We start from the raw sequence: 27,620 nt of genomic DNA on the forward strand, positions 1-27,620 counted from the left end.
TTCACAGCAATATTCTGGAAATAATTGGTGCATAAGCTTTATCAAATACCTCATACCATATTGTTGTCTATAGACATATTTAATGAGTAAAAAGCATTCCACGATGCATTATAATGTTTACTCTCATTATTGCCTGTAATGGTCTCCATAATCTTCTGGTTAGCTGAATCGTCCAATTCCCCCTTCGGTAGCATCTCTTGTTTTTATGTTTGACCTCTATCATATTTTCTTGGGATCTTTAACGTCGAAGCCTTGTTGACTGTCAAAACCTCCTATTTTTTTTGTTTTTGTTTGTATTTGTTATTAAATCATTCAAAAGTTCTCCCTGTGTCTGGTCAATAACTTATTCATTGACTGCAAGCCTGACTGTTATATATCAAGTTTTTGAAATGCCAACTATTATATGCATTTAACCATAAATTTGCAACCTGCTCGGATACCATGTTCGATTTCCGAGATTGCTGCAAATCTACTAAGCATTGCCATGTATTTGGTATATGTTTTCCAAATGCAACAATCACTTACATTTATTTTGAGTATAAACCATGAATAGGCATGTCCCTTCATGGGACAAGTCTATTCGTTAATCAGATAACTAATATAATAATATATATAATCATTTATATTTATTATATTAATTTCTCTCATATATTTATATCTCAATTATGTCTCAAATAATTATATATATATATATATATATATATATATATATGTTTATCTGACAGAAGCTATCAAACATCAACAAGCCTATTAGTTATATTTTTTGAGATTTGCTATTGTCATGGGATATATGTCAACAAAATAGAAGTTTTTATCCATGTTTACGTCATACTTGTTGTGTCCTTGTAAATGGGATCTTTGACCAATAATTTGTTAGTAACCTACCTTTGTCAAACTCAACTTTGATGGTGCATCAAGGAGAAATCCATGCTTGGTAAGAGCTAGTTTTATGACTTAAGGACTATAAAAGCTTTTATTGCTTGGAGATCAAGTAATGAAATGTAGTGGGAAGAATTTGTCTTTTGGTCTCTTCTATGGAGTGCAAGCATGTTATCGTTCACGAAAATTATTCAATAATAGTATAGGGATTTAATATCATGGACCACTTGAGTTGGAAGAATAGCCTTTGAAAAAGGCATTAAGTTTATGCCATGAATTTTAGTGATACCTTGTTTACCCAGTACTACTAGAAGTGAAGCAACAAAGCAAATCTATTTGCCAAAGGGGTATGCTAACCTCCTTTTTCAATATTTATTAGCGATTATTTGGATTCTTAGATTATGTTAGACAAGCTTTTGTTCAATCACCTCCCACCTCGACTTGTTTGTTTGGGGTTCTTATCAAATAGCTCCTTGGCTAATCAGCTCAAAGGTGGCACTCTAATAAATTCTTCACTTATCTTATGATAATTAATTTTCCTATTGGATAGTGAGGTTGCTGCCTTTTTAGGTTGGATATTTCTTATCCTTTGTGGGTAAGAAAGCTCACCTTTCAACACATATTAAAAAAAAAACTGACATCATGTTTGTGCTTGCAAGCTTTTGATATATTGGATTCATGGTGCAGCTTTATGGTATCCTCTTGAATTTTTCCTACCATTATAGCTTCTCTTTATTTGGTCACAAGGAGGTTTTGTAGTTGAGTTTGCCAAAGTCAATATGGATGCATTGACATTTCCTTGGAGATAGTAGGTAATGATACACAAGTCTTATGATGTTTAAAACTAAGAATCCTTTCCTCAAGGACCCAATTTCTGACCAACGGCCCATTTCTTCATTTATCATTGCCCCGTATCTATGTTTCTAAATTAACAATGGGAGTTTCATCTTCTAAGATAACTTGTTGGGTGTTCAATATCCTTATGTCAACAAATCACAACTATAGTGCATTTGGGCAAAGGGGAATGTGAAGACACTAGAGGTGACTAGTGGCTTGAACAAACCAACAATATTGGTCCGTATAAATGTGATCAATAAGGACCTATTGGCAATAAAACATAAATTGTATAAGCTTTCAATCTGATTTTAAGGATGGCGGTAAATTTCTAGTTGTTATCAATGCCCTTCTTTTTGTCCTTGCTGGTTATACATTAAAAAAAGCATCTTTATAGGAGTCAGACGTCCATGGTGTGAAGTACAAGCCCTAGATTACTACAGTGGTCATTGTTCCTTTGGTTCTAAGAGGAATGTGACAGCTTGGGTCAAGGCCAAGAATCTAGGGTAACATGCTAAAGGGACGATAGGGGGAATTAAAAGTTGTGTGCCCCAAATCTCTAGTTGTATCTTGTTTCCACTTGTAGATATTTCTTTTTCTAGGATGGATGTTTGGGCTCTTAGATATTTAGGAGGTTGTGCCTTTTGGAATTGTATAGTTACATACAATGAAGAGTATGACCATTTATGTTGTATTTGTTGTTTTCTGTTTAAATGTCTGAGCAAGGGCCCCTATTGATCCCTCACTATATTATCTATAAATATATTTTGTGCACCACTATGGCTAATTTAGTTGTATTTTGACATGCTACTATTGTCATGGCAATGATCTTAGTATAACATAGACTTCACAGTATCAACAAAGCTTTAGAGCATATGTACAGCAGTTTGATTGATAAGTTTACTAAAGTGAACGAAAAATATTATTATTACTTTTTATGAAGACTGCCTTGTTAGCTGAAAATAAACATTCAGAGCCTTAAAAGGAGTCTATAACTGATGTTGATGGAACAAATCACCTACCATGAACAGTAGCGCTCAAATTCACGCCTCACCAAGCTATTTGATTTTTGTTGAACCCAGTGTATAAGTCCCTGTTCATTGAGAACCATTTACAATGAACTGAATATTAAATTAGCATTCATCAAGTCACATGTCTTAAGCCATAGGAAATTAAGTACCTGGACCATATCAAGCAAAGGCTGATAAATGTTTGCAACACTTTCTATCAAACTCAACTGGCTAAGTTCTGACTGCAGGACTGGCAAAAAGTTTCAACCATAAATAAAACTAGAAATCGAATTTCATTTTTCAAAAGAAAAATGCAAACCAGTAATAGAATATTCAATATGAAGCATAATTGACCTCTACCCATAATGGTTAGATATAATATATTAACCTACCATCCAAAACCTGTTCTTCCACATCCAGACTCCCTGCTTCACGACACATGTCTTCTATGTTACTGTAAAAGAACAATGTCAAATGAAATGGTTATCAAAGCTTCGAGTAGCAATACAAAATAAATGAATAGGAATTCACAACCACTGTACAGCAGGCAGCACTGAGGAAACATGAGAAATTATGGACTTTATTAAATGTATAAAGCATAAATAAGTAACATTTGAAAGTCATAGCACTGTGCTATATGCGTCACTCTTGCATTACAGTACTCTTCACATCTATCAATTTGTTAATTTTGGGGCAATAATTTATAAATACTAAAAAAATATCATAGGAAAATCAATGTTCTCACTGAAGGGATTTTTTCCCTTTCTTCTTTGACATATTTGACATTTGCAACAACTTAAATCAGAACATACAAGGTCCAGTTACACTAAAAGGTTCTTCAAAAGAGTTCTTGCCTCTTTTAAAGCCTTAGAAGTAAGGCTTCTCAAACATCTCTGACTGGTCTAGCATTATCTAATTGCTTCAGATTATAATCATATGGATTGTGAAAACTTAATATCCGTAGAGATCTAGCATTATTTCTTTGCAATCCTACTAGCATCTACTGTAAATATGGTAGAAGCTTATCCCAAACTGTAATATTTGAAACGCATACATAAAACCTTGAAATGGACCATACATGACCTTCTCTTGTGATAACTATTTTTCAGTTTAGAATGGAGAGAATTTTATGCAGCCAAAAACTTCCATAATCTAGAAACTCCACATTTGTTTAAATCACTAAAACAAGATAGTGTCTTGAAGATTGGTCTATTTTATATGATCAATACTCCAAATTAGTGAGCTTTACTGCAGAACACAATGCAATAACTCCAGCTGAGTAGATCCCATATTTTCATTGTCGTCCAAACCATGGATGGAAAACTTGCAGAGTACTCGACCAGTTTTAAAAACTCGTGAAGTATTTCAGAGTGGCAAGTCAAACCAGGAAAACTTAGCAGACAATACTCACCAAGTCTGTACCAAAACCTCGCTCGCATCTAAACTCCAGCGTTAAAAGCAAAAAATGGGAGAGTGAAAGTTATTTTTGGATCTTATTGCTTGTGTTTGGCAGTGAGGGGAAGAAATAGGCTTCCAAGCCCTTGGTTGCTCATTGCAACCAAATAGAAGCAAATTTGAACAGATTTCTAGTGGATTTTCAGTGGTTTTTTAAGAGAAATCATATTCCCAAGTGAGTTTTCTGATTCTGTTCCTATGTTTTTTTAAAATATTCTATTTAATATTTGTTGCATCAAGTTGAATACAAAATCATTCTAATGTAGTTAGAAATGATTTTGAATAACTGGAACGAAAATTAACAAAAAAAATACAAGTTTCATTGAATCTTTCACTATTTTTTTTGAAAAATATTTAACTTTTCCAAAACTTAAATTCTACTAGTTTTTTAAGATAATTGTTTAACTCTAAATGATGTCTAAAATATTGAAACCTGTGTTCCACGGGGACGCGTCCCCTATGGTTTTGGGGTCGTACTCGTATCAAGGACGAAACGAGGATGCGGAGACGGATTTTGGACGTCCCCTGAGTCGTCCCCTTTTTGGCAAATTCAGAAACGTCCCCAAAACGGGCATTTTTTTATGGCAGGAAACTTGGGGACGGCTAGAAGTACTGGGGACGATTTTGTCATCCCCTATCCATTCCTGAAACTGCTGGTCATCCCCTTTTTTCCAGCCAATCTAGTAAAGGCAAAACACCCCCAAAAAAAACATTTTTTTCTAATTTTTGTTGTCTGCACGGCCCCTAGTCTTTTTAAAGACATAATAAAAATATGCAACCCATATTTGGTCCATTAAAACACTAACTTTTCTAATCATTTTTAGATTTTCCATACTTGGTAAGTGGAAGAAAAAAAACATAAGAGCAGTAGCAGCAATGAGGAAAGATTGTGTTCAGTGAGGAAAGATTGCGTTTAGTATTTACTAACTATTTTAGTTGGACTTCTCTTTATTTCATTCTGATTGCAGCATGTTACTTGGAGCCTTTAGGCATTTTGATTTTTACTATATATGTATGTGATATTGACATATTGTTATAATGGAAGTATTTAATATTTGCCATTTGATAATATTCCATGTATTGATCTTCTAAAATGTCTATGGTGAATGGTTTATCAATATTATGATATGATATTTGAATTCGGTCTCTATATATAAAAAAAATCCCCTATGTTTTTAATCGTCGTCCCCTAAGGTCTCGTCCCCTAATTTGGCTTCAACCCGTACCCATACCAAAAACACGTTCCCGTCCCTTAAAACGTCCCCATCCTGGAAACTCCGTAGAGCATAGATTGAAACTAATTTAGATAATATGTTCAATTGTTCAACTAAAATATTTATTTTGTCTTTTCACTTTCTATGTGCAGGTCAGTAGTAGCCATTAATTAAGCACGGCAGTTTCAAAGAATGATTGGCCACTAGAACCATCGCCTTCTAGATTTATAGGCACTCGTCCTAAAGGTGCTAGACATAAGACACAGAGGTAAGACAATAAAGACCTAGAGCCTAGGAAGGTGATTTGCATAAATTGTGAGAGAGTAATTTCTAGAGGCATAAACTGCCTGAAATACCACCTTGCAGGCATTAACAAACAAGATATTATGAAATGTGATAAAACCACATAAAAGATAAAAATATTTGTTAATGTCATACTTGCAACTAAGGAAGAGAAAAGATTACAAAGGGAGAGGACAAACATAGCTATGAGGGAAGCCATAGTTGAATCTCAAGGTGCTTCAATCGACATTGAAGAAGAAGAAGGGACACTTCAAAGCAATAGCAGGCTCTCATCATGGCTCGTGTATCCACAAAACAAGCATCTCCTATTTTACCGCTTCCACTTCCTCTACAAGGTCCTTGCTGCTACATCATCATTAGGGAAATGGCCTATAGGCAATTATTCAGATATCCTAGGAAAACCCTTCTCTTCAAGGGAAACAACTCAGCTCACCAAAGTGAATACCTTTATTCAGATTAGGATTCAAATATGCAAAAATGTTCCTTTTTGTGCTTGTCGTCAATTCATTGTCAATCTACAAATCTCAGAGATACTCATTGCAATAGACTGGAAACAAAAGTCTGAGAATCATATACAAAACTGATTAATTGTTGACAAATGAACATATGATAAGAAACTAATTACTTTCTGAAGAGAAAATGCCGACACACGGCAATCTTATTCTCAGAAAGACATCAAGAAGGAAGATCTCAACAGAAATCAAAAATACTTCAGGCTGTAGAATACGACCATTTCTTCTACACGTATATAAAGAATAATATTAGAACCTTCTGTACAGTTTAATAGATCTTATTGGTGGAGACTAAGCAATTATATTTATTGACTTGAGAGGAATTAAATCTAAAGACCTTGAAGTTTATCGTAAAAAAAGCTTGATGATTTATGTAAATTCAAGATATCTTTAATATATATATATATATAGTAGTATTTTGATATAAATCTAAGATCAAATATGCCAATGTTATTGTTGAATGTGTAATGTCCCCATTTTTTTAGCATATCAATGGAGTTCTTAGCCTTTACATTCTCCAAAGGCTAAGTGGAGAAATAAGAAGAAATTGATTAAATTAATTTCTTATAAAGTCAAAAGTTTTTTTTTTAAAAAAAAGAGTGACTTTATATTTAATTAATTTAATTGGAGAATGCATTAATTATTGGAAGGGGGAAGCTTCTAGTAATTTAATTTTCTAGAAGCACAATTAATTATTCTATTGCAAGGGAGAAGCTTCTAGCAAGTGCATTAATTATTGGAAGGGGGAAACTTTTAGAGAATGCAATCATTAAATATTTTATTTCCTTCTACGAGGGTCAAGGAAAAGTATAAAAAGGGGTGAGAGTTTCATTGTTTATCATCCGATTTTGTGAATTGCATTTGATATCAAGTTGGGAGAAGAGACTAAGGTTTCCGATTTCAGCCAACCATTGGAGAACGTCAACTCTTCAGTGTTGCAACCATTTGAGGTGGTGAAATATCCATTGAATTTGGTATTTGGGAGAGCTTCAATTCAAGAGTTCTATTTTGTGCTTAAATTGGAGAATAAATTTTGATTGCTATAGTACGCATGCAAAATGTCACGCTACAGTGTCTATGCTTTATTCATTTCCATTCTCGGGCATCACTATTATCATTGTACTTCATCAACATATGACGTTGCTGTAATAATTCAAAATCAAAAATTTTGGCATCATTGTTACATCTCATTTCCATGTATTTGCACTAATAGTACCAAAAGAATTGCATTTGAATATCAGTTCCTTGAGGGGTCACTATAGTGGTATCAGAGCTTGCTTGCAAAGTGTTTGACGAAATGTCAAACAACTGAAGTATAAAGATTTTTTTTGGTGTTTGAAGAAGTTATAACCTGTTGGGGTTATTACAGTGGTATCAAAGCAGTTTCCTGCCAGCCTGATAGGGTTTATGTAGCCACCATTCAATTTAGTTTACAAAAGCAAAAACAAAAGGGCTCTATTTACACAGAGAACTAGCACAGCTGAGAACATGGCTGATAGACATTCTCAAGGCCCACCCAAAATTATGAGAGATGATGAGGCTTTACAGCGTCAAGATAGGCTTCTACAATCAATAGAGGCAAGTACACAAGCGATGATGGCTATGATGCAACATTTGATTGGGGAAAACAGGAGAAATAATCATAATAATGACTAGGATGACAGGAGCATAGCAGGATCACAACATAGGACTCAGTCTGGGATAGCTGACAGACCCACACGTCCTACATTCAAAGAAGAAACTCCAGCACTCACACCTGATGCTATGATAACAAATATTGCAGATGAACTCCGACAAGCAAGGACTGAGTGGGATTCATTACCAGCATACGTACAGGACGGATGGACATTTGACAGGTACCTGAACTATAGAGCTGCCAGGCAGAAGCAGGCAAATAAACATAGTGAATTGCAACCGGTCACCAACAAGTTGGCATTACCCACATTTGATGGCAATGGAAAAATGACTGCTCGTGCTTGGATTCATAAGGTGGATACTTTGCTATCTCTGAAGACTATGACAGAATTTGAAGCACTCAACTATGCCACTTTACACTTAGACGGGGCAGCTCATGATTGGTGGACACATGGCATGATCACATTGCAACACAATCAAGTAACCACTTGTCAGGAGGTCGTGGATAGATTGATAGAAAAGTTTGATAAAAATGATCCTGAAGTTTATTTCCAGGAGTTAACCCAATTGAGACAGTCAGGAGGCTTAGAACAATTTATCAATGACTTCCAAAAGCTTGCAGTGATGGTACATTTCAGAACGGAGGCTAGTCATTTTATTCACAGAGGGATTGACTGAACCACTCAAGGGGTGGGTAAAGGCCTTTGATCCTCCTACATTACAGGAAGCTATGAAGAAAGCCCGCACTATGGAACTTGCAGCTCCGGCAAACCAGTTTAGTTCGAAGGGTTCTTCATCATTTAGAGATAACAAAGGGGGATTTAGCAAGGGTAAAGAGAAGGTTAGTGACTCAAAAGGCAAGTCAGCTGCACCTTTGGATAAGGAGACGCTTAATGACCTGCATAAGAAGAAGCTATGCTTCTTTTGCAAAGGTCCCTATGAGTTTGGTCATGACTGTCCTATGAGGCCTAAGGGGAAGGCTAACCGGGTGGGGAAGGCTAACCGGGTGATGTGGGCTTATTACAAGGGTTCGGATTCAGCTAGCTCAGAGCACCATGATGAGGATCCTGATGAGGCAAAGGGTGAACAGGAGGTAGATAGTGCTGAGAAAAGAGGCTCCAGAGCTACATTTATAAGAGGCACGTCTATCTAGTATTCAGAGAGAGGGATCTTTCAAACTTCGGGGAATCTTGGCTGGATAGAAGGTTATTACTCTGTTGGATACAGGTGCCACGCATAATTTCATTGATGCACGATTTGTGGAGAGGCGTGGACTCATTACTGAGGAGTTTGAGGGATTGAGAGTCAAGGTAGCTGATGGATATACTCTTCGTTGTGACAGGATGGTGCAGATCTACCTTTGCGCCTGAACAACTATGAGTTCAAGGCAGACTATCATGTGGTCAACATGGGTGACATGGACATAGTACTTGGGATGCACTAGCTACATTCTTTGGAGGAGGTTACCCTGAGACTAAAGGATATGGAGATACGATTCGAGGTGGATGGTAGGACTCGTGCTGAAGGCCATCCGTAATGGTGATGTCAGGACTATCTCATTTCGGCGGATGGAGAGATTAGCCAGGCATGATGATATAGAGTGGGCGGCAATATGCACCTTGATGCCTAGCCAAGAGGAGCAACATAAGACTAAATATTATCCGAATATTCAAAAACTGACAATCAAGTATGAGAAGGTATTCAGCGAGATTCCACCAGGCAAGCCACCAGACAGAGGCATTGTGCACATTATCAAGTTGGAGGAAGGCGCTAAGCCTGTCATGATCACACCATATCGGCACCCAAAACAACTCAAGGATGAGATCGAGAGGACCATCAAGGAGTTGCTAGCAATGAGACACATCTGACCAAGTAAGTCACCTTTTGCGTCTTCTGTTGTTTTGGTGAAAAAGAAGGATGATATTCTACAGATGTGTATTGATTACAGGGTGTTGAATAAGAAAACTATAAAGAACAGGTATCCCATCCCATGCATCGATGAGTGAATTGCATGGGGCTTGTTATTTCACAAAAATTGATTTGAGATCAGGCTATCACTAGATTAGAGTTCGAGAGCAAGATATTGAGAAAACTGCTTTCAAATGTCATTGTGGGCACTTCAAGTTTGTAGTCGTGCCTTTTGATTTGACTAATGCACCTGCCACTTTTCAGTCCACTATGAACAGTGTCTTCCACCATCAGTTGAGGAAATTTGTGTTGGTGTTCTTCGATGATATTTTGATCTATAGCAAGACTTGGAAAGAACATTTAGAACACTTGGAGACAGTATTGAGCATTTTACAGAGGGAGTCCTTGTATGCCCAAGGAGTCCAAATGTGATTTGGGGATGACAAAATTGTTGTATCTTGGACACATCATTAGTGCGGAGGGAGTGCGGATGGATCGTGAAAAGATTCGCGTTATTGTTGATTGGCCACCACCAGAGAACCTTACACAATTGAGGGGGTTACTTGGTCTACGTGGATTCTATCGCAAGTTTTGTCAATGGCTACTCACGGTACGCAGCACCCTTGAAAAATTTGCTGAAGAAAGGGGCATTTGTGTCGACTCAGGAGGCACAAGACTGTTTCATGTGGTTCAAGGAAATAATGACTACATGCCCAGTATTAGCATTGCCTGATTTTACGAAGCCATTTGAGCTTCAATGTGATGCTTATGGAGAGGGAGTTGGTGTTGTACTCATGCAAGACAAGCATCTTATAGCTTATGAGAGCAAGAAACTCAGAGGGCCCGAGAGATCATTCAGCATATATGATAAGGAGATGTTGGCCATCATGCATGCCTTGGCCAAATTCAAACAGTATCTTGTGGGCAGCAAATTTTGTATTAAAACTGATCATAACAGTTTGAGGCACCTTTTGGGACAGCGAGACCTGAATGATCGTCAGCAGAACTGGGTGAGTAAATTACAGGCCGATGATTTTGATATCACATATGTTAAGGGGACACAGACTGTTGTTGCAAATGCTTTATCTCGCAGGCCACACTTCACTTCTATGATTCAGGTATCAAAGGATTGGCGACACTTGATTGTAGCAGAATATGCCAAAGACACATGGGCCTCTGAAATAGTGGAGGGAACAGCGACCAACACCAAGTACACTCTTGTAGATGATTTGATCATTTACAAGAACAGAATTTACTTAGTCCCAGGATCAAAAGTGAAGCAGTTGATTTTGAGAGCACTCCATGATTCACCTACAGCACGCCATCTCGAGTATTTCAAGACTTACAAGTTAGTTTAGGAGCAGTTCACTTGGAAGGGGCTTAAGGCTGATGTTTTGCAGTATGTGCATGAGTATCTTGTTTGCCAGCAGAACAAACAAGAGCACACTTATCCAGCAGGGCTCCTATAGCCACTTCCTATTCCTGACAGGAAGTGGGAGTGCATCTCCATGGATTTTATCACGAGCTTGCCCAAGGCCCAGGGGTGCGATTGTATCTATGTGGTGGTGGATAGGCTAACAAAATATGATCACTTCTTCCCTATCACTACTACATACTTAGCAGCTCAAGTGGTAAAGGTCTTCTTCAGGGAGGTTTTTAGATTACATGGTTTGCCTCGGAACATTGTGAGTGACAGGGACAGCCACTTCATGAGTCACTTCTGGCAGGAGGTATTCCGGTTGTGTGGCACTAAGCTTACACCTAGCACCAGTTATCACCCACAGACCGATGGTCAAACGGAGATTGTGAACAAATGGGTGGAAGGGTATTTGAGGAATTATGTGGCAGCTCAATAGCGAGCTTGGGTCAGATGGATATATCTCTGTGAGTATTGCTACAATACTACATACCATATGACTATACAAATGACACCCTTCATGGCACTTTACAGTGATGAGGCACCCAATTTCTTAGATTTGTTGTTGGGTGACAGTCGAGTACCCCGTGCAGGTAAGGATATAGTTGCTACTCTCAGGGACAATATTGCTAGAGCTCAGAACCAACAAAAACAATATGCAAACCAGAAGAGGACTAAGCGTAGTTTTGAGGTAGATGATATGGTCTACCTCATGTTGCAGCCATATAGGCAATCCACTCTTAAGAAGAGTGGTGCAAAGAAACTCAAGCCATGTTATTATGGACCATTCAAGATTGTCAGGCAAGTTGGTGAGGTGGCTTATGAGATGGAGCTTCCCGCAAGCAGTAGAGTGCACAATGTGTTTCATGTGTCACGCCTCAAAAAGGCGTTGAGTCAGAATGTGGTGCCTTCTGCAATATTACCTCCCTTGGATAATGAGGGAAAATTGATATTGGTGCCAGAGGCTATCATTGATTTCAGGGAAAGGAACTTGAGGCGGTGTACTATAAGGGAGTATTTGGTGAAATGGAAGGACCTGCCAGTTGAGGATGCGACATGGGAGAATGAGGAGATTTTTCAGCATCCGGACTTAAAGTTGCTTGAGGACAAGCAATTTCAAGGAGGGCGGACTATAATATCCCCATCTTTTTAGCATATCAGTGGAGTTCTTAGCCTTTACATTCTTCAAAGGCTAAGTGGAGAAATAAGGAGAAATTGATTAAATTAATTTCTTATAAAGTCAAAAGTCAAAAAAAAAAGAGTGACTTTATATTTAATTAATTTAATTGGAGAATGCATTAATTATTGGAAGGGGCAAACTTCTAGTAATTTAATTTTCTAGAAGCACAATTAATTATTCTATTGCAAGGGAGAAGCTTCTAGCAAGTGCATTAATTATTGGAAGGGGGAAACTTCTAGAGAATGCAATTATTAAATATTTTATTTCCTTCTACGAGGGTCAAGGAAAAGTATAAAAAGGGGTGAGAGCTTCATTGTTTATCATCCGATTTTATGAATTGCATTTGATATCAAGTTGGGAGAAGAAACTAAGGTTTCCGATTTCAGCCAGCCATTGGAGAATGTCAACTCTTCAGTGTTGCAACCATTTGAGGTGGTGAAATATCCATTGAATTTGGTATTTGGGAGAGCTTCAATTCAGGAGTTCTATTTTGTGCTTAAATTGGAGAATAAATTTTGATTGCTACAGTATGCATGCAGGATCTTGCACTTGACAAAATGTCAAACAACTGAAGTATAAAGATTTTTTTTGGTGTTTGAAGAAGTTATAACCTATTGGGGTTATTACAGAATGATCTGCAAATTGAATAGACCTCATATATATATATATATATATATATATATATATATAGAACCATAATCACGTAGGGGCATGACCCTACGTGATCATGTCTTAACATAACCTTAACTACGCCAATTGATAATAAAGCATGACAACCCGATACTAAATCAATGTTATGGACAACACATGATAACCGATATTAATCGGTGTGTTTAGACAAAACAAGGTAGCCAATTTAATCGGTGTGAAACCAACTTGATACTAATGAAGCGATTGTAAACCAAGACACCCGATAGTAATTGGGGTAAACATAAGGTAAGACTCCCAATGGTAATCGGTAAGTAAGAACTGACATGAATAATATGATCTTCGGATTTATTAATAACAAGGTAGGAAGAACAAACTCTCACAGAAAATCGGTATTTGCGGTATAAGGTTATAGCAGATTATGTTTATATATATATATATATATATATATATGAATAATCAATACTCAAATAGATGTTTCAATTCACTAAACAGCTAACATTCTTAACACTCCCTCTTTAGCAATGAGGGATTTGAAACTAATATATATATATAAGTTTTAAACACCACTTAATTGTGCTTAACCAATTATGGTGTCCAGCAAAATAAGGCCCAAAGAACCATGAAGGTTATCAATGTGTCTGGCAAAATCCGGCCTAAAGAACAATGGTAACACTTTCCTTCAACACTTTTGGTGTCAAAAGGTCAATCAACTATTGATAATATTGTCACCTTACAATAATGACCCGAAACACATATGAAAGATTGTCACCTTTCATTTTACAAGTTTGCAAACAATCTAATTTACAATATTCATAAATATATATAAATTTACAAATGTAATTACAAATTTTTCATACCAAGTTTACCTTTGAAGTACTCTATTTTCATCCTTGCAGGAGGCTTGGTGAAAATATCAGCATTTTGATCATTAGTGCTGATGTAAATCAGCCTGATCACATTCATGTCCACCATGTCTCTGATATATTGGTATGGAGTTTCGATGTGCTTTGATCGATTGTTAAACACCGAATTAGCAGAAAGCTTGATGCAGCTCTGGTTATCACAACGAATCATTGTGGGATTGAATTTCTTTCAAAATAATCCAAATAATAGCTCTCTCAGCCATACTGCTTCGCGTGCTCCCATGGAGCTTGCCATGTATTATGCTTCAGTGGAGCTCAAGGCAACTATAACTTGTTTTCTACTGAACCATGGTATCATCGCTGACCCAAGACTGAAGCAACATCCTATTGTACTTTTGCAATTTATGGAACAACCAAACCAATCAGAATCAGCATAACCTTCAAGTTTGATTTGAACATTTTTGTACTTTAATCCAAGACCAATAGTGCCACGTAGATATCTCAAAATATGTTTTGCAGCCATTAAATGTATCTTCTTTGGCTCACACATAAAGTGACTAAAGACATTTGTGGCATAGCCAATATCAAGCCTAGTATTTACCAAATATATGAGATCCAATGATTTTCCTATAGAGAGTAGGGTCAATAGATTTTGAATATACTGCTTCCTCCTTTAGTTTGTGTAGATTAGTTTCCATTGGAGTTGCAAGTGGTTTCCTGTCCATCATTTCAAATCTAGTCATGATGTCTTGAGTGTATTTTCCTTGATTTAGAAAGATATGATATTTCTTTTGACATACTTCTAAATTCAAAAAATAGTGTAGTAGACCTAGATCCTTCATTTCAAATTCAGCTACAAGATCTTGTCTGCATCTTTCAATTAGGTGATCATTTCCTATTATCAATAGATCATCGACATATAAAACAAGTATTAACATATCATCATTTGAGATTTTGAAATATATGTTGGGATCAGCTTCATTCTTTGAGTATCCTAATTTGGTGAGATAGCTATCTATCCTTTCGTACCAAGCTCGAGGTGCTTGTTTTAGGCCATTAAGAGTTTTCTTTAGTTTACACACATATAGATTCTTATCTTTTATAACAAAACCTTCAAGTTATTCAATATATACTTCTTCGGTAATGACTTCATTTAGGAATGCGTTCTTGAAATCCATTTGGTGTTTCTTCCATCCTTTAGCTACTGCAATTGCAATAATTGTTCTTATTGAAGTGTATCAAACAACAAGGGCAAAGGTTTCTTCATATTCAATACCTTCCTTCTGAGGACAACCTCTAGCAACAAACCTTGCTTTGTGTTTTTCAATACTATCATCTGAAGCATATTTTATTTTGTATAACCACTTTGAGGAAACAATTAATTTGTCTTTTGGTCTAGGTACAATATCCCAAACATCATTTTGTACCTATGTTCCCCCGAGTTTCTAGTACGAGGACGGTCGGGGACGGCAGGACGAGTTTCGAGGACGGCAAATTTTTTCGGCAATTTTGGGGACAGGGGGGATGGCAAACGGGGACGGCTATATATATAGGGAAATTTGCAAATATACATGTCATTCATATGAAACTAAGCACAAAGCATGTCATTTAAATTTTAAACACTATAGAACCATAACATACAACATTTGAATGTCATCTAGGAAATAATATCCAATTTCAGTACTCAATTGTCAAAATGCATATCAATATTAATGAACAATATCATAATGATAAACATGATAAATCCGAAAATCTAAATCTAAATATGCCTAAAGCTATACGCCCAAAGGCTAGAGGGCTGCCATAAAGTAATAAGTATCAATGTATAATAATCATGTTGACGTTCAACATAAAAAAACATAACATAGAAAAATGAAGCAGACTGCTGCTCCTATTCTGCCTCTACTGCATTTGGAGGGGTGGGGCCCACCTCGATGACCTAGTAAAGAGCCTTAAAATTATTTTTTAATATTGTCTTTTTAATTTTTCTGCATAAAAAAAAAATTTTAAAATTTATTAAAAAAAATTAGGGACGGCTGGTCGTACCCAGTACAGTTGGGGGATGTCTAGGTGTCCCCTTTCCGTAATGAAGACGGCCAATTGTCCCCAATTTTTTTCCAATCGTCCCCAAGTTTTGGGAACGTCCCTTGCAATTTTTCACTTTTTGGGGGCGGCTAAGGGACGTCCCATACCCGTCCCACCGTCCCCGAGACATCCCCATTTCCGAAACGCCTTGTTTTAGGCTGGGTACGCGTCCCCGGGGAACATAGTTTTGTAGTATGGATTGATATTCTTCAACCATAACATCTTTCCAAGCTTGACAAGATAGAGCTTCTTCAACAGTTGATGGTTCAAATTTAGTAAGCTCATTTACTAACGCAATATAACAAGATTTGTTTCTAGTTTTCTTGCTTTCCCTAGAAATTTCATCCAGTTGAACATTATTTTCTTCAATCATTTTCCTTGCCCATAATGGCCTTTTCTTGATATTGGAGATGTCTCTATCTTTTGTATCTGGTACTTGTTCATTCTCTTCTGATATGTTCTCCCTCTGAATTTCAGTTTGTAGATTTTCATCTAAGTCTATAAAGGGCTCATCTTTTGTATTTGTTGATAGTATTAATGCAATGTTTTCCTCGAATATGACATCTCTGCTTACTTCAACTGATCTTTGTCCAAGTACATAAACTCTATACCCTTTTGAGTTTTCACTGTACCCAACAAATATCCCTTCTTCCCAGATGGTTCTAGCTTAGTTCTTTTTTCTTTAGGTATGTGAATATAAACAAGGAAACCAAAGATTAAGATGACTTAAGTTTAGTTCCAATAAACGCTTCTTCAAGTGTTATGTTTTCTAGTATTGAGTGTGGGCATCTGTTTTGAATGTATACAGCAATATTGGTGACTTCTACCCACAATGAGAAGTGTAGGTTTTGATCATGAAGCATGGCTTTCACTGCTTCAACAATGGTTCTATTTTTTCTTTCTGCTACCCCATTCTGTTAAGGATTATAAGGTGTTGTATACTCCCTCTTAATCCCAACAGAGATACAAAAAACTTTGAGATTTTCAGAAGTGTATTCTCCCCCATTGTATGATCTTAGGGTTTTAATTTATTTTTTCATTTGATTTTCTACCAATTCTTTCAATTCTTTAAATTTTGATAGAACCTCATTTGATTCTTTGACCTTTAGAAAATAAATCCAAGTTTTCCTAGAGTAATCATCAATGAATATTATGTAGTAAGAGTAACCTCCTAGAGAAAGTGTTGGCATAGGCCCACATAAGTCAAAGTGAACTAGTTCCAAAACTTATTTAGACTTTTGTTCACTAGGAGAAAAAGGTCTTTTAATGTTCTTTCCTAGAGCACATCCTTTACAGGTACCTATATGTTTTGAATTAAGACTAGGTGTTCCAATGGTGATTTTCTCTACATTTGGAAGTGAACTAAATCCAATATGTCTGAGTCTTCTATCCCATACTTCATTAGATTTTGTCACTTCAAGGTTAAGAGCTTGCATTTCAATGTTGCATAGTTTATATAGGGTCCCATCTCTAGTTCCTATGGTGATAGCATTTTTTAAATTTGAGTTTTTAGGCCAGTACAAAACTTTGTCTTCACTGAAGGTGACTTGAAACCCTTCACCAACTAGTCCAAAAATTGATATTCAATTTCTTTTTATGCCTGGTACAAAGAGAACATCTTTTTATTTTAGTGCGACTCCAGTCCTTAGTTGTATAGAACAAGTCCCAATTCCTTTAACTAGATAGGTGGAATTGTCTCCAATGGTGACTCCTTCAGTGAGATAATTTCCAAAAGTTACAAACTTATTTCTAAATCTTGTTATATGTCGGGATGCACCACTATCTATTATCCACACATTTTCATTTGATTTCATCTCACTTGATAAGGAGGAGTAGAATAATAGATTTTCATCTTTCTTTGTTTCGGCTAAAGAAGCTAAGATTTTTTCCCTTTCTGGACAATTTTTGAAAATATGTCCGAGTTTCTTAGACTTATAACATTTAACTTTAGAGAAGTCATTTCTCTTGTAATTATTTTTCTCTTTCCTTTGAATTTCCTCTTTTTCCCTTTGTTTTTAGAGACTAAGAAAAGAGCTTGATTTTTCTCCCTCTTGATTTGAGATGACCCCTCTAGAGATTAGCCTTGATTCTTCTGATATGCAATCATTTCTTAGTTGATCAAATGCTAGTATTGAAGGTCTCCTGACAATTTCAATGAATGCTTCCCAAGATATGGGTAATCCTCTAAGTGCTATTATTGATAGTTTTTGGTCTTCTACTTTGCTTCCAATAGAAGATAGATGATTTTTAATTTCGGATATCTTACCAAAGTAGGATGAGAATGTTTCTCCTTTATTCATGTTAGTATTCATTAGCTGATTTCTTAATGTAATCAATCTACTTGAGTTGTTGATTTCAAATGTATCCTTAATTGTCTTGAATACTTCAAGTGCCTTTTTTAGATTTGAGATGGAAAGAAGAATATGATCTTTTACCAAGTCCACAATAATTTTCCTTCCTTTATTATTTTGTCTTTTCCAAGTGGCTTTTTCTAACTCATCTTCACATATTGAAATGTCTGATTCAATAAAAGATTCTAGTTCTAATTCTTCAAGAATTGTAATAATCCAAATTTTCCAAGAAAAAAAATTTGTTGCTCCTTCAAGTCTGTCCTCTACTCTAACATTGTTTGACATATTGTCACCTTTTGATTCAAGATTAAATTTGAGATTCTCTCTACCAATTTGGCTTTGATACCACGTAAAGTTTAATAGATCTTATTGGTGGAGACTAAGCAATTATATTTATTGACTTGAGAGGAATTAAATCTGAAGACCTTGAAGTTTATTATAATAAAAATTTGATGATTTATGTAAATTCAAGATATCTTCAATATATCTATATATATATAGTAGTATTCTGATATATATCTAAGACCAAATATGCCAATGTTATTGATGAATGATCTGCAGATTGAATAGACCTCATACTGTCATGTCCCCTTCTCAATTTTAGTTCCTGCGACAAAATTAATCTATCTCCACATCCGGATAGATTAATATCGACTCCAGGCAGGATGCTATCCAGTCACAAAAAGGGGAATTTAATTTAATATATTCCAGGACTTTATTAAAGGTGCAGAGTTAAGTCACTTTAATGTTTTAAAGTTATTTACTTTATAAATAGCTTTAAGTGACTACAGGACGAAAATGACTTTTAATCCCACATTCTTTGCACATGGTACTTTTCTCTCATTTCGAGGTTATAAATGCACGAATTTGCATTGGGATTAACACAGAGGAAGATTGATATTAAATGGTCAGATAAAATTACTGGTTGCTTGAATATGACTGGTCTGAGACTTAGAGGACGAAAACCCTTTAGTGGTATTGGGCATTAATCGGCAACACAAGTGAGTATAGGTAGTTTGAAGACATCATTGCAATCAGTGAAGAAGGGGTCGAATTGCTAACAAGTGTATGGGAATGGCAAACACAACCAATGAGCGTTGGATATTAAAACTCTAAGAGTGCGGATTGCTTCAGTCGCAGGTGATAACATGACAGTACTCCAAGTGCATAGTTCTTTCCCTACGCTACAATTACACATGGCGGACATTGGTCATTGGTTGAAGGAGGGTTGAAGAGATTAAAACGACCAACAAGAGATAACCAGTACGCGGATAAATTATCAGGCAACACCAAAACGGCAGCTCCCACAGCGGACGGGGTTATATTATTAGGTTTTTTACTTCCTTGCGGGTCGTGCAAAGAATAAACACCATTGAACCAAAGTCGTGGCTACAGGCAGCACTATCACACCGAGTGTGAAGGTCGTGTTGTGCATCACGCGAATACAAACGACTGGAAGAAGCTTCGAACTCCAACTGTAGCTTGCGCCCGAGTAAACCATTTCACGACATTGGAGGTTAGGAATATCGCAGCCGAAGAGGAGTGGGTTAAACTTAATTTGAAACACCTCATTTTTTTTCCTATACAGGTGCGTGGTCTGCGCATAAGGAGCTCGGAATTCACAAGGTCGACCACTCAGCCGGGTAGCACATCAGTTGGAGGTTGGTCCTTTTACAATTAATAAAAAGAACTGGAATACGTAGCATTATTTCAAGTATAGCATTTACTGTCATTTCCTGTTCCGTTAAGTGATTGTTATTTGATCTGGCTTTTATGTATACATATACTTTACAAATGCAAAAAGGCATAACAGTCCAATTTAGTATTTAGTGGTATTACATGGATGCCAATTTTTCGATGAAATTCCAATGGTATGATTTTAAGGGGTAACATTAATATTTTGTGAACATTTCACAAGATCGGTAATTGTGTTTGCAAGAGAACTGTTTGACGAAACTCCTGCATATATTTACTTGTCAGCAATTGTTAAAAATATTCCAATCAGTTCAGTACACATACATACATACATACATACATACATACATATATATATATATACATATATATACATACATATATATATACATACATATATATATATATGTATGTATATATATATATATATATGTATGTATATATATATATAAGCATAATCACGTAGGGGCATGACCCTACGTGATCATTTCTTAACATAACCTTAATTGCACCAATTGGTAATAAAGCATGACAACCCAATACTGAATCAGTGTTATAGATAGCACATGATAACTGATATTAATCGGTGTGTTTAGACAAAACAGGGTAACTGATTTACTCAGTGTGAAACCAACCCGCTACTAATGAAGCGATTGTAAACCAAGACATCCAATAGTAGTCGGGGTGAACATAAGGTAAGACTCTCAATGGTAATCAGTGAGTAAGAACTGACATGAATATTATGATCTCTGGTTTTATTAATGACAAGGTAGGAAGAACACTCTCACTGAAAATCGGTATTTGCAATATAAGGTTATAGAAAATTATGTTTATATATAAAATGTATAGATAAATATGAATAATCAATACTAAAATAGATGTTTCGATTCACTCAACAGCTAACATTCTTAACACCTTTCACACGCTGCACAGAAAAACACAACACCCAAAAATGATGTATATTCTTGTGATTATCTTTGATACACATAATAGAAGATCGTCGGAGAATACAAGACCTTTTCCATTAACGTATGACTGGACATAACAATTAGAGAAGTGATGCCAATTATGAAAAATATATATTAAAGAGATGTGGACTAATGAAGCCAAGTAAAGATTCTCCACTTCATAACCGTAAGCATTAACCATAAATAAATGCAACGCCAAACAATGAACAAGAGAGGCAACTATCAATAGCAATGGTGCCAAGTAATAATGATGGCAAGTAAGCTTGACATGCAAAGAGATCACAATGTCTCAAACACATGTATAAAGTAGAAATTGCAGAAGCCACAAGAGAGACTTTAGCTCATCAAAAATGAGGAACAGGGACTATGCACGAAAGTAGCAGCAAAGGCATGGGCTCGTACAAATGAAGAAGAAGAATACATGGCAGATATGAGCAATAGGACTATTCAAAAGATCAACAAAAGAAGTAAGATTTGTCTTTCTACTATCAAAGTCCAACATAAAGTAATTGATAAGTTATGTTTTTGCTTTTCTCTTTGCCTTCTAATTTCTCAATATTTTGTTTTGCAGACGCTTGGCGGCAATGTTGGGGTGAAAATACCCCCCATCTCAAAAAAAATTCCCTTGGAATCTTATGCCAGCCTTGTAGCTCGCCCCATTGTGTGCACATCTAGAGCTTATTTGAGCCATCCACATAGAGAAGAGAATTAATTTAGCCCATGAACACCCCAATGACCTTATATTTGTGCAATATAAAAATTAGTTGGTCAAAATAATTTGGAGGACAAAGATCCTTACAGTGATTAGACATCACAAGAGCAACCTTCATTGTTTATAGAAGATGACACCACTGATTTGTAGATGCAAAGCTATGGAAGAGGAGGGGGTAGATTTGGTTTCACATTGGATGACATTGAGGACGGTGAGTTGGATGGGGAGTCATTGCCAATTCCAAGAGGAGCTACATCCAAGATGAAGAGTGGATCACACACATCATCAAAGATACTGAATGAGAAGGCACAATTATGCCCAGTGTAGGCTTCTAGGACTAGACCCTCTAGTTCTACTTCTATCTCTCCCTTAATTGTTAGTAGAGCAAGGAAGAGGGAGATGTAATAGTAATGATCAGTTTTAGTTTTATAGAAATTATTTACTATTTTGCTTCCAGCCATCAGTATTCCTCATGAGAACGAAATTTTGTACCCACTTTTCGTTTAAAAAATATCTAGACTCGGCTTGTTTCTTTTGTGTTCTCATTGAATGACTCATTGGATGTATCTTCTCATTGAATTTCGCAACAACAAAAAATGCATTTCTAATTAATCTTGAGCAATTTTTTTAGTTTGCAAGTTTGTTACATTTCCAAAAACTGCCCAAGTTTTTCCCGATTTTTTTCAAGTCTTGGTGAGTTTTTTCCTTTGGCAAGTTTTCAACTCTGGTTCAGACTCCAAACCATGGTTTTGCTTCAGGTTTAGCCAGTAAATTTTTACTCTTTCCCATCTTTAACATATAAAAAGCAAAAGAATTATGTATTTAAAATCTTGCTATAGTGGATCAATAGTAGAATATTTAAGATGCTCAGTATGAGAAAGGATATTTGGAAATATCTTCATCCTCCTAAATAGAGTTGTCTCTGTGAAAACTATCACAGTCTAACATATTGCTAAGAAGTGTGCTTGGATTTTTAAACTTCAAATATTTCAGAGACATGTAATAAACTCTCTAACTCAACATAATTCGTAGGCATGTCCCCATAATAGAATTCACCCATTATCCACACAAGACAAATAAAGAACAAAATAAACCAACTAAATATAATATATATTGTTACCCTTACCCTTGATCTTGTGTCAGCTGACACCCCTCTAGCCAATAGCGGCCATGTTGATACCAATCGTGGTATACCCACAGCCCCACCTAGGAATTCAAGGAAATCCCTCAATAGAATGCAACTTCTGAGGATGCCCAGGATTCAAATGATTATGACAATGTATTGGAATTTCTAAACAAAGCCAAAAATAGAGCCAATATTAGGATGGAGCTGGACAATTGGATGTACAATGAAATCAAAAAACTCCGCCTTTTTGTTTCTTCCTTGCAAGAAAAGTCCCTAAGTTTACAGGAGAAGCTGGATGAGGAAAGCAAGAAGCGGATAGAGTTAGAAGCTCTAGTCGATAACATCCCAACTAAACTTCAAGAGTACAAAGCTTCCCTCAAAAAATTGATAAAGGATAGCAAAATGGGAATGCAAGGTGTTACTTTGTCCATCCTGGCTGCTATAGCGTCAATAGGGAAAGCCTCTCTGAATGAAGCGACTTCGACTAGTCACGCTCTGATGCTGGCTGGTGGTTTGAGCAAGCGCATCAAACAAAGTACTAAGAAAGCTGACCTCCGGATCCTTGTGAAGTGCATTCAGCACTCTCTCAAAGAGGTTGTTGTCCTTGGCTATTCTATCACTAAAGCTATTAAAGACCTGGATTAAGTTTTTGTCTTTGGTTTTCCTGGTCTTTTGGCCCGTGTTGTTTTTGTTGAATCATGTTGGTTACAGGTCTATGTAAAACCAGCTTGACTTGGTTGCTGGTCCTTGTAAAACCAGCCTTCAAATTTTTCTTTGAAACTCTGGTTACTGGTCCCTGTCAAACCATTTCTTGACTTTGTTTCTTTTTGTTTGGGGTTTCGGGTCCCCTTCAAACCTACTTTTACTTAATCAAAACATGGATTGGTTTCTACAAATGTAATTATACTGTCATTGTTATGCATTTGTTCCAAATGCAAATCCTAATCTCTTATAAATATAAGAGTAGGAGACATGTCTCATTAAGAGACATGTTTCTATGATTAATCATTATTAGTTAATATATATTAACAATATAAATCACAATATAACATATGTATTATATATAATATATATGTATAGTATATTATATATTATATTATAATATTATATATGTGTGTAGTATATATATCAACATTGTATCTTAAGATTAAATCAATCCGACTGTAGCTATAATCTTAACAGTCCCTCTCAGCTAGGGAGGATTTGTCATGGAACACAATATGCTCTCAAGCATATGGAGATATATCATATGAAAGTGATATTCCTAGAATGGCATATTTAAGGATATCAACATAAATCCATCAGCGCACATACATATATTAACATATATTACATACAAAATTTGTTTTAATTGACTATGAGACTAAATTTCTCAACACTCCCTATTTTTTTTTTTTTATAAAGAGGGGTAAACGCTTTGGCCTGGAGCTATGGACCAGTGAGGCCACAAACAGGGGACCTCATCCCCATGAGATCTGAACCTTGATGGCAAGGATAACAACACAACAACTGAACCATCACAACATGCCACTATTGGCACAACACTCCCTATTTAACAAAGAGAGAATTAAAGCAATTATAATACAAGAGAACACCACCTTAAGTGTGGTCTATGATAGATTTAAATTATGGTGTCCAGCAAGATCCGGCTCGAAGAACCATAACAAATTGATTTTCATAGTATCCAGCAAAATCTGGCCCGAAGAACCATGATGAGTCGATTATCAAAGTGTTTGGCAAAATCTGGTCCGAAGAACCATGATATCATTTGCTCCAACACATTTTGGTGTTAGGAGATAGATCAACTATTGATAAAGTTATCACCTTACAATAGTTATCTTCTGATTGATACATTTGTTATCATGACTTCCAGCACTTTAGGACAACTTAATGAAATCTGTCATGATAACAAGTCTACCATTTATAAGATTGTCACCTTACAATGGTTACCTTCTATTTATATGTGTCAGTGAAAGATCGTCACCTTTCATTACATATCATATGTGAAATAGTAACCACCATGAACCAGGTTATAGGGTGGTACAAAGGCTTTCACCTCAATTCTATCTCATAGAGAAGAATACATTACAATAATTTTTACTTAGAACGTCTCCTCATAGAGAAGATATCATTTACAAAGGATTGCACCTCAAAAATCCTCTCTCTGAACATCAATCCTGGGAAGTTAGGTCCTCTAGTTACTTCCTCAGAAGCTCTCTTCACCCAAGGATGCTTGCCGAACTCACTCTAAATCTGATATCAATCTTTTGATTTTCTAGTGATAAGTCAATACTTCCTCATGATGCATTCAAGAGTAGGCCCATCAAAATCATGCAATCACACACGTGTATTTTTAGACTCCCTCTAAGTATCAATCTTCTAAGCTCCTAAATTGCCTTCAAAGAAGTGTCATACTCCCTCTTAATGTAGAAGAATCTCATAATCTCAATCACCAAAGATGTTTTCTTTAAAAGCCTCACTTTATCCATCTTGATCATCAAGGTCTTTGGAACTGTTATCATTAGATTGAGTCTGTACAATATTTGGTAGCATATGTAAAGTAACAACCTTCTTTTCCTATAAGAATATCCTCAACATAAAGGAAATGATCAAGGCAAATAACTCTTATAGTATGTATAGAATTACAAATAAGAGAGACTACAAAGAGTAGATAAATGTAAAAAATAAGAATACTTATCAGCACATGAAGATTCAAAAATTGTCTTCTTAGATTATTTGAGAATGGAACATCTTCCCTCTAAACAAGGTTCAAGTGGGAATGGAACATTGACTATTATCCCCCCCACAATGTAAAATTTCCACTCATTCTTATATTGTTGAACAATTTTGTATTAAATATGACAACTCCTCTCTAAGTTCCAACTTGGTCTTTTCATCCATTGAAGGTCCAAACATTCATTTAGCTTTATAGTAGAAGCGAACATGTCCTTCCATTTTCTCAAACTTGTCCACAATATTGCCAATATTTTGATTTAGTATGATTGTGCCACATGAATGAAACTTTCAATATCTTCGGCAAATACAACTAATAATCATTTGAAAGTTTTCACTTCCTCATGATGTACACAGGGGATAGGCCCATTAAGGTCATACAATCATGGACAAGGACTTTGAACTCAATCATCTGAGCTCCTCATCCCAAGTTGCCTTTGATGAAATGTCATACTTCATATGAATCTTATATGATCACGATCTTCAAGGATCAACTGAAATATATGCTCTATCCAATCCTTCAGACGAATGTGTCAAACTCCCTCAGAACATCAATCTTTCGAGCTCCTTTACCTTTGTAGAAGTGTCAGACTCCCTCTGAATCTGATATCAATCCTCCCTTCTCCTGTAAGAACATTCCTAGAGGAAAAGATCAAGGCAAATAGCTCATATAGAAATATAAATGAGAATGTCAACATTAATTAGAATGTTAGTGATTTGACTCATGCTTACTACTAACAATAGCATAAATGATTGTAACTTAACTCTTTATTTTATATTTTCAATAATGGAAGTAAGATAACTGTTGGAGTTGAGGAAAGCCAACTCCGAAGACGCCAAGATCACCTGCATGCGAAACCTGTCAAAGAGAAGCCATAGAAGGGAAGAGCATGGAGCACGGGCAAAAAAACCCTAAACGGACATGAGAGCCATCATAATGCAAACACAAGAAGAAATGTATTTACAATAAGAAATGATGTTATGATGTTGTTATTACAATGAGAGAGAGCTCGAATATAAAGAGCTCATGGAAGCTTGTAGAACAAGCTGGAAGGTGGTAGAAGATAAGTGTGACAACTAGAAGGGAACAAACTCCCGTGTTGTCACCAACTAACCACAACATGCATTAAATATAAAATATTAAATAAATGCATGACCTAAGTAAGCTTAAGAAATAAAATAAATAATTAAATATTAATTATTTACTCTAACACCCTCCCTTAAGTGCAACTTAGGGAAATGCCTTAAGCTCACAAAACAAAGATGAAATGCATAATGGGTCCCGACAACGAGGCCATGTTAGGTACCCATGTACAAGAAAATGCAACCTCTGTAAGCGAGGAAAGAGAGAAAACCACATGGGAAAAACCCTCCCCCAAAAAGAGGTAAGAACCCAGTGAAGAGCTGAAGAAGTCTCCAACTAGGGAAATTGTCCCCTAAAACAAGAACAAAGAGTGATCATGAAGAAGCAGCATCACTGAAGCAGGAAGAAGCCGCAAATCTGTCAAACTGCTGATTAGAAGAACCTCCATGGAAGAAGAAGGCACGAACCGAGCATGTCTATATGGTAGATGATCCATCTCACCGAAATGCATAGGTAGCCAGCCACTGCAATCGCCTTGTATGTAGGATCAACCACTGAATACATAGTTCACACTATCGAACCATCGAACCATGGATGCATTAGAACACAGCATAACCCCCCCTTAATGCAGACGGGGTGTGATGACAGGCAACTGAGAAGGTGAGCCAAATCTCCTGCAAACGAACCAAGAACGAGGAGAGAGGAAAAGAGATACAGACACCGATAAAGACACGGTCTAACTGACTCTGCATGGGGCTAATGTCGTGGAAGGGACACTCACTTGACAAAGGGAGAATGCCTAAAACAGTAAACAAATAATCCCCCCCATGGTGCTTTATGAAATAGTGCAAGTACAACTGACTCAAAACAACGTTCATGACTCCCAGAATGCAAAAGTGACACTTTATCTCAGTGCGATACAAAGAAGTGCTTCAAAATGATAGCTACAATGATCAAAACGAAAAAAGAGCTGAACCAAAAGAAAGTACAGCCGAAAAGAAAGCA

The 27,620-nt window shown here is 36.3% G+C and overlaps 1 protein-coding gene across 1 annotated transcript in view; it reads right to left on the bottom strand.

Annotated features, from left to right (window-relative positions):
• LOC149552706 (RAD3-like DNA-binding helicase protein) overlaps window positions 1-27,620 on the bottom strand; it is a 108,667-nt gene that overhangs the window by 42,594 nt on the left and 38,453 nt on the right. Inside the window, exons 8-10 of the mRNA XM_089788263.1 lie at window positions 3,116-3,177; window positions 2,894-2,973; window positions 2,736-2,806 (exon numbers count right to left, since the gene is read on the bottom strand). Of these exons, the coding sequence (XP_089644389.1) occupies window positions 2,736-2,806; window positions 2,894-2,973; window positions 3,116-3,177 (213 nt within the window). The remainder of the gene's footprint in view (window positions 1-2,735; window positions 2,807-2,893; window positions 2,974-3,115; window positions 3,178-27,620) is intronic.

The sequence above is a fragment of the Cupressus sempervirens genome, chromosome 6, assembly GCF_028749045.1.
Source record: "Cupressus sempervirens isolate cs-2001-9-10 chromosome 6, ASM2874904v1, whole genome shotgun sequence".
In the NCBI taxonomy this organism is placed as follows: domain Eukaryota; kingdom Viridiplantae; phylum Streptophyta; class Pinopsida; order Cupressales; family Cupressaceae; genus Cupressus; species Cupressus sempervirens.